This window comes from Colletes latitarsis, chromosome 2, assembly GCF_051014445.1.
Source record: "Colletes latitarsis isolate SP2378_abdomen chromosome 2, iyColLati1, whole genome shotgun sequence".
Taxonomy (NCBI): Eukaryota; Metazoa; Arthropoda; class Insecta; order Hymenoptera; family Colletidae; genus Colletes; species Colletes latitarsis.
The window spans coordinates 9,061,155-9,069,814 of record NC_135135.1 but is presented as its reverse complement, the minus strand read 5'-3'; the positions used below and the strand labels follow the sequence as shown (position 1 = coordinate 9,069,814).

At 36.4% G+C, this 8,660-nt stretch overlaps 1 protein-coding gene and 1 non-coding gene across 2 annotated transcripts; one reads left to right on the top strand and one right to left on the bottom strand.

The window, feature by feature from the left end:
• Positions 1 to 475: 475 nt before the first annotated feature.
• Inx2 (innexin 2) lies at positions 476 to 4,960 on the bottom strand. Its single transcript, XM_076779548.1, has 2 exons — positions 2,909 to 4,960; positions 476 to 2,869 (listed from the first exon to the last, which is right to left on the bottom strand). Exon 1 carries the CDS (start codon positions 4,440 to 4,442, stop codon positions 3,366 to 3,368), a length of 1,077 nt encoding a protein of 358 aa, XP_076635663.1. The 5' UTR covers positions 4,443 to 4,960; the 3' UTR covers positions 476 to 2,869; positions 2,909 to 3,365.
• A 1,947-nt stretch (positions 4,961 to 6,907) lies between these two features.
• Positions 6,908 to 6,980, top strand: Trnar-acg (transfer RNA arginine (anticodon ACG)). The gene has a single exon. It is a non-coding gene; the product is annotated as a tRNA-Arg (tRNA).
• The last annotated feature ends 1,680 nt before the right edge of the window (positions 6,981 to 8,660 follow it).

Below are 8,660 nucleotides of genomic sequence, written 5' to 3'. Positions count from 1 at the left end.
ACGATAATGATGAAATAATTGGCGAGCTAGTGAAATTACCATTTTGGGAGAACGACACGTTCGATTCTAGGGACTATTTTAAAACTAGGTTTACGGACATCGATTGCACATATTTTTAGCGAAACCAGTCTTATTACAATTTACATTTTTTTCCCTTTTATAAATCCAACATAAATTGTTAACGAATAATGTTTACTAGAACCGTAAATATGGCGTCAAATCGACGGGTTCCATAAATCTAGTGTTCCCGGGGTATTCTTTGTTCCTTTTTCTCTCAAAACTATACTTTTTCAACTGGCCATTATATTAAAAAAAATTCATTCATCATACTACAATCAATTTAATATTTTATTTTAATTAAACTTCAAAGTGCTGCCATATTTTAGTATCTACTATAGTCAAATTCGTCTCAATTAAGAATTTTTTTTTCATTTTTTGTTTTGACTGGCCGAAGACGTTTTTTTTTTCCACTGCATTTTAAAATATGCAGAATAACCAATCGAATAATTCCCTAGAAACAAGACGTACGTTACTAATGTTGGAACTTTATTTTATTGTGAAATTGTGATATGGTGTAATTTACAATTAATAAATTACTTTCTCCTTGGCGGATTATGTACTTCTTAAACATTTATACCAGCTGTTTCTGTTGCAGAGGGCAGAACTATTAAATTATGACTAAATTATGAATTTCGAGAAAGAAGTTGTGCAGGTCTTTGCCAAAAAAAAAAATTATCGAAAGAGACTTAAAAATGCACATTTTACGGTAGAATACCTCCTTGAAATCTAGTACGAAGTATTGCATTTAAGCAAACCTTCGTAATGGACGTATTGCACGACTTTGGACCCTTTCGCGTGCGTTATCCGCGAGCAAAGCAATTGAAAGTCATTAGGCGGTAACGAGAAGAGAAACTGAATGTTTTGCAGAACGGGAAAAGAAAACGAACGTCGTTCTCCGTTTTATCACACGACCAGAGTCTACAATGGCCTCCAAAATTTTCAGAGGAATTTAATACTACTTTCACAGATTGCTCCCCATCGTTGCTGCCGTCGATGTCTTCAGATTTATCGAGAGACATATCGATCGTTACAAAACAATCGAACTTTTTATTGCCTGCCAAACGCGGACAGTCATTTCACACAAGTTTCCACGTTAATAAACTAAACTCACACTATTTAATCCGACAGTCTATTAACCAAAATTAGTTTCTTCAGCATTCGTTGATTTTTAACGCGTCAGAATTAGCCATTCTCGAATTATTATTGAAAACTAAAATCATCTTTTGCAACTTCTCCTTTTTTTTTAAATTAAATGGAAAACAATGGAATGAAATACTAAGTACTAAGTTAGACTCTGGTACCACTGAATCTTTCCGAGTTATACTTTATAGAATATATTCCATTTTTATTTTCAATTTTAAGACGAGTGCAGAGTTTAATCATCTTAATTTTGTTTGAGACTTTTGTTTGAAACTTTTTTTAATTGTCTGCTACTGAATATATTACTCATACATATACATATATGTATATATATGTATATATTGTACTATACATACATATACACATACAAAATGGTTTACGAAATGTGTATACTTAAAATAATTTCTACTTTTTACCCGAAGGTTGCATGATTTGAAGATGCACATTATGTATTGTGTGTATTTTTTGAATAAATGGCGGCATTTCGAATATTCGAAAGTGAATTTAGATCTCTTAAATGGAACGCTAAACTTTGTATACCAAAATATGGAAGAATGTCGAATACCGAGGGACAAAGCATGATTGCGACATTTATTAATCCAAAACCATTAGAGAGTAATTTCGCTTTGTTTACCTCGTGCAAATTAAGTTGGAGATTCAACGTTACTAACAATCAATCTGTAATAACATTGAGTCTCCATTTCGATATTACGTGAAGTATATTTTGGGTTAATAAAGGTCTTTTATACTGGGCATTCGACTTCCTCCCATATTGATATTAAAAATATAGTATTTCGCTTAAAAAAAAGGAAGTTGACCTTCAAATTTCCATAATGTCTCCATCTATGCCTAAATATATACATAGATATATTCATAGTATTCTAGACAACAGTATCGGATTATAGAAAAATTAGATGTTTACCTTTTGCAAATATTTTACAAATTACCATACAATATATACAATAAAATGTAAAAATATTCTATTGCATAATGATTCGTAAAATATTTGCAAAAGGTAAACATCTAATTTTTCTATAATCCGATATTGTTATCTACCCGTGTTTATGATAAATGAATCGCAAGATTTGGTATTTTACAACAAGTGAAAATTAAAACGTAACAAAAATTGTATCGATGAAATAGTGCGAGAATATGAAAGATTAGAGATAAATGTGTATAATATCTAAGTAATATGTTTTCTGCCGCGTTTGGCGTACAAATGGTCCACTGAGCGGGGTTACAAAAATCAATATCGGCAATTTCACGGCTGTTCGTTTGTCTCTTTATTTCGTCGAACGTCTCGAAATAAATCCTGACGCATTTCTGGCACTGTCGTTCCTCCCAAATACCATATAGAACTGACTCAGTCAAGAACAAAATAATAACGTGTATACGAAATGAAAGAAAAAAGGATCTACGGACAAACTTAAAGCGAGACGAGTCGAGAAAATTGCAAGACGGGGGAAGGAGAACGTTCGAATACCAGAATGATCTCCATTGTTAGATACGTGTCTTGCCTAAGTTGGCGAAACATGAAAGGGAATGGATTAGGTTCGCTCGATGCCTTTCTACAGCTTCATCGATTAAATCGTCTACGATTGAGAGGCGGTTTCGTTCAACGCTCCGTGGACGATGAAAAATTTTCAAAAAATATATGAAATACGTGTATCTGAAGCGATATATTAACCCTTTGCGGACGGCGGTCTACTATATTACTAGACAACGTATTTTTGTCGCTTCGAACATCAGACGTTACAAACCCAACGCTACGAACAGAAATTAATTTTATTAATAGATGGGCGATACTTCGTTAACTAAAACAAAATTTATTCGATAATGCGATACTTAACCCTTCGCGAGCAAATGATATTCTTTTAAAACGCGGTATCCATCCATATTTCCCTATTTTTCGATTATTCTAGAACTTGAACAAATTCTATACTTATCTCTAATTTGGTATACGAACGACAAATAAAAATAAAAGCTCGGAGAAATTTGCCTACGGATTAAATATACTTTTCTGAGTTTCCTTAAGGTTCGTGTGCAAAGGGTTAAACCAACCTCTCGAGCTACGCGGCATGCGTATTCCGTTCAGCTAATGAAACTAAGGATCGAAAAAAACAAGCAGAAAAAGTAAAAAAAAAAAAAAAGAAAAACAATCGGAACTAAACGGACGCTTTGCCCTGTAATGATGTGGCCAGGTCCGAGACGAACTGCTTGTACATCAACGGGTCTATGTTCTTCCCGAGTTGATAAAGAATGAACCAATCACCGATCTGACACTTCTCGGCGATCGTGTGGATGTACTCTTGAGGCGAGAGGCGCGATCGAGCGCGCAACAGCACCATACGAAGCTTCGGGCCAGCGATGACCGCGCAACGGTAAACCACAGTCAAGCCGCTCAACACCGACAAAATGATAAACCAGAACCAAAGGAACACGTAAATCTTCTCGTTGACGATGTTCAACGGCAACACGCATAGTCCGTCGAACTTCTGCACCGTGCCGGACGCACCATATTTGTGGAACGTGCATTTCGTGACCTTTGGAAATACTCTGGACATCGGGTCGATCCTCTCCTCCGGTTCCATTTCCGTGAACTTCACCACGTCCGATCCGTAAGTGGTGAACTCGCCGTCCAAAAAGAAATCCATGAAATAGATCTGACCGACCACGTTGATGAAATTCAACACCTCGCAGAGGAAGAACCGGTACGCGTAAAAGTTTTGCGTGTGCAAATTGATCGTGAAGTATTCGACCAAAAGTTTCCTCCTCTCGCTCTTGCAATCCTCGCTGATCACCGGGCAGTTCAGGTCCAACACCAGCATCTTTATTCTGCCGCCCTCCCAGGTCTTCCACAGGTATCGCGGCACGTAGAACAATATTGCCTGAAAGAATAGCGTGAAGCACACCCACTGGTAATATTTATGGTATTTGATCTCGTCCTCGCCTTCGACGTGAGACGCTACACCAGGTTGCACCAGGTCCTTGCCGACGATACCGGTACGATCGGGGATCGTGAACGTCGAATAGATCCAGCAGTACGTGTCCATCACGTGAAGCGGTATCTCGTCTACGATACAGTCTATCGGGTCTCCAATGTACTGTCTAGACGTGACCAATAATGAAAAGGCAATTAATATGATCACCGTTGCTTTGTAGTGCAGCCGGAACACGCTGTTGTCGATGCACACCGCATCGAGCTTCAGCAGTCCCTTCACTGAACCGAATACGTCGAACATCGTTGATCTATTTTATTTCTTGGACAGTGTTATTCGGGAAATAACGATTCCAAGCGTTTGACTATCGAACGGAACTCCTGGGATCGACAACGTTCACGCGACGAAACGCCGCGCGTTAACAAACGTTTCTCGTTCTTCGAATGAGGCGCGGAACAAATAAACCGCTTCGAAAATTCTTCAACACGGTAATCGGTACAGTCCTCTTCTCGTTACTGTCTCTTCCTTTCACTAAAGACTTTTCCGTGCACTCGGATATCTACTCCGAATTTTCGGGAACACGTGTGTATCCCGTTCTGATCGTTCCGCGATCACTACGCGCGCGAGAACGGGTCTACTGAGGCAAAGCGTCACTGAGCGCGATTCTGTCGTAATGGCTGCGTTCAGATACGTTGTACGACACGAGCACGCGAGGACATACCGTTCCACGAGTTGTTCGTTTTCTGTTTGTCCTCTTTGTCTCGCTCTCTCTCTGCTCGTACACAGCTTGGTCGAGGACGAAGAACTACAAGTTTGCGTCTGCTGCACACCGAGATCCTATCCCCACTCACGACACCAAGAAAACCCGTCTCTCTCGTCCCTCTACCAGAAACTAACCCCACTTTCCTGTCGCTTAACCGGCGCGTCGACACCGGAATCACGGGGAGCACGGCTCGTTCGTGCGCGGTCGAGCCAATTCGGCAACCGTCGGTTCGGGTCTCCCTGTTCGATACGCATGCGCGATCGAAATATCCAGTCTTCTCCTGCAAAATGTTACATAAATTTGCGAAAACAAACCACCAAATATATGTTTAACGCTCGACTATGTAAACTCTTACCCGATACAAACTTTCTTTCGCATTTCTAAAGATTTTCGATAGACTCCTGAAAAAATTTAAACGCGCATGATTTAAATTTAAGTTATTCCTTAGCGACTGCATTTGAATGCCACAGACAGCGAAGAGTAAAATTAAATTAAATAAATACTTTTCTAGTAATTTATTTGCAAAATAACTAAAGATTGACAAAAACGAATTACACACATTATTCTACTCGCATTCTGCTTTAAAAAGTGTATATTTGTTTTTTGCACTTATTAATTAACTGATTATGAGATTTTATTTGTGACTCAACATTGCACCATTGCAAATCATAATCGTAAATAACAATTTGGAATAAATTTAATATTTTGTCCATCAGCTTTTAACAATTATAGCAGCTGCGATTTCTTTTGGTATACTTTGAATTAGATTTTTGCATAACTTTCCAGAATTAAATACCATTGTTCTTAAACTAGTTCTCATAACTAATGTAATATAAACAGTAGGGAATAATATGCATCTTGCAACTGCTTTTTCAATATTACAAATAGATTTTCTATGGAATTTAGATCTGGACCAATCCAGAACTAAAAATTACTGCGATTCCAACCAATCTTAGACACCTTTTGTCATATATTCTGTTGGGTTTCCTATTCTGTTACAAGATAATAAATATTCTTTATAGTTTCTCGCAATATTGTACTTATAATTTCTTTGTATAGATACAGGGTGTTCGGCCACCCCTAGGAAAAATTTTAATGGGAGATTCTAGAGGCCAAAATAAGACGAATATCAAGAATACTAATTTGTTGATTGAGGCTTCGTTAAAAAGTTATTAACATTTAAAGTTCCGCCTGTAGAGCGGCAATCTGTGAACAGCTGCATACGCGTGAGAGTGGTTCTCACTCAGAAAACTGTGAGGCTGTCGATACGTCAGTAAGTAGAGTTTCTTATGCTGAGTGAGAACCACTATCGCATGCACGCAGATCGCCGTTCTACAGGCGGAACTTTAAACGTTAATAACTTGTTAACGAAGCCTCAATCAACAAATTGGTATTCTTGATTTACGTCTTATTTTGGTCTCTAGAATCTCATATTATGTTATGTTATCCGATTTTGTTTTGTTATCGATCCGACGTCTCGTTCTGATTTAACGGCATTGTTGCTGTATCTTATCGTTGCTTACGATCGAATTATCTCTGACAATATAAAACTATCTACGTATATCGGGATCCATTATCGAGAAGTGATTTTAATCAATATTAAAATCACAAATATCGGAAATTACATTTATCTCACAGTAGATTATTACATAATTCAATATCAAAATTTTAACACTTTGACGACTACTGTCACATACATATACGTGATTTTCCCAGCAATTATCGACCACAATTTCAACAGCTTTAGTGGAATTGAAACTGTGGTGAAAATCACAGACGACAGACAACAGTTTTCGCATAAAACATGCGGCCATTTATCAAAGAAAATGAATCTAGATAGGACCCATGAATTTCAACGAGATTACAAAGAAAGTATAAATTCAATAAACATGTTAATATAGATGAATATAATGGAGAAGAAAGTGTTAATATATAATAATGTTTTAATTGCAGTTCACAAAGTAATTATTCCATATCAATAGACAAAAAATAAAAGCACAAAGTCGGTCCTGTGGCGCAACGGATAACGCGTCTGACTACGGATCAGAAGATTCCAGGTTCGAATCCTGGCAGGATCGTTACAATTTTTTTCTAAATTTTTTATCAATATCCTTGTATTTCTAAATCATTCCAATTACAATAACACGCGTCACGCATTATAAAGGTATGTTTACAAATACGAATACTTCAAATCGAGCCTTATTTACCACATCGATTGACTCCACAGAACGAAAAGTAAAATATTGATAAAATAACATGCATTCTTTCTTAAGGTTCTTTTTCAAATTTAAATTTCTTTTTATCAGTTTATAGTGCTGAAAATTAAGGTTAGTAATTGTTAAAGAAATTTATTTTAAATATAAAAGATTATAAAAAGTTAAGTTTTTAAATAATTTTAGCTTATAAGTGGCTCGATTAATCGCGTTACAAAGCTCCATGACCCATATCGGGATGTGATTAAACGAATGTTATTTTTCTTATCATACCATGTCATCTTGAAACAAAAATCGCCGACTAACATTGTTAACTCGCGTTTCGTGCAAGAAATACGCCAACGGTATGCATAATTTTAGGGTTCGTTCACTAAATAATGGTAATACGTTTCACACCTACGATGCATGATGATTCAATGTAAAAGAATCGTGCTATTAATAGCAATACTCAACAATGTGATTCTAAATTTCGCTGAAGGTAATATGTATGAAGGATTCATGCTTAATGTCATGGAAACCAATTAGAGATAAGCGTAGTCGCTGAGTCAAATAAATTAACCCAGTATTCGCTCGAGAACCGGTTGCAAAATGTGTAAACTGAGAAAGGCTATCAAGACTAGCAAAGATTATTCTCGCAAGCAACACGGAATTTACGAAGTCATCTTCGCTGGATATTGTTCATCGTAATTCAAAATATTATTATCATTTTATCGCGTGTACTTCCGTAAAGTAACATGTGATAGATCGTAGAAGATTTGAAAAGGAAAATCATGGGCTGCCTAAAGGAAAAACTACCAACTACAATTGTTCCTTTAGAGTAATGGCGAAAATAAAAAATTTCTCTGATCGCGTCTCAAATGATAAAGACCAAAAGCAAAGTATTCTGCACAAATATAAAAAATATATAATGATTTAATAATGTAGGTGTAAAAAAAGTTCTAAAGCCATTGTTTACAAAAAAGCACACGGCTACGCGATTAATATTTGCTAAAAAGAATACAAATTATATCGAAGAAGCATAGGCGAATATCGTTTGGTCCGGTGAAACAAAAACAAATAGAATTGAAAAACGAGAAATTGCAAAAGAGAAGTGTTAAAACCACTGTTAAATTCGGAAGTGGTAATATCATTATTTGTGACAAGAATGACAAGACAATATTATGTGAATATTTTAGATTCGACAATCTCCTGAGTAGTTTAGAAAATGGAAGAATGTTAAAGATGTCGTGTTTCAACGCGATAAAGAGGGGTTTAAAAGTTTTTGAATGGCCTCCTCAATCTCCAGATTAAACTCAATCGAGCACCTGTGGAGCAGAGTTGGACAAATTTTAGATTCATTTGTAAATTACAATACATTAACGTAGTTTTTAAACCGATATTCAGATACGTAGAGCCACGATATAAAACTTGTTTAGAAATCAGTTGAAACCGTAGGAAAAGATGGAAGTAAAATGGGAAAATATTTCGACATAATGTTGTAAAATGCTGGTAAACAACATTCCAAGAAGAATAGGTGTTATCGTAAAAACAAAAGACAATTGTACG

Excerpts from the sequence above, each read along its gene's own strand:
- Inx2 (XM_076779548.1), bottom strand. The coding sequence starts at position 4,442 with ATGTTCGACGTATTCGGTTCAGTGAAGGGACTGCTGAAGCTCGATGCG.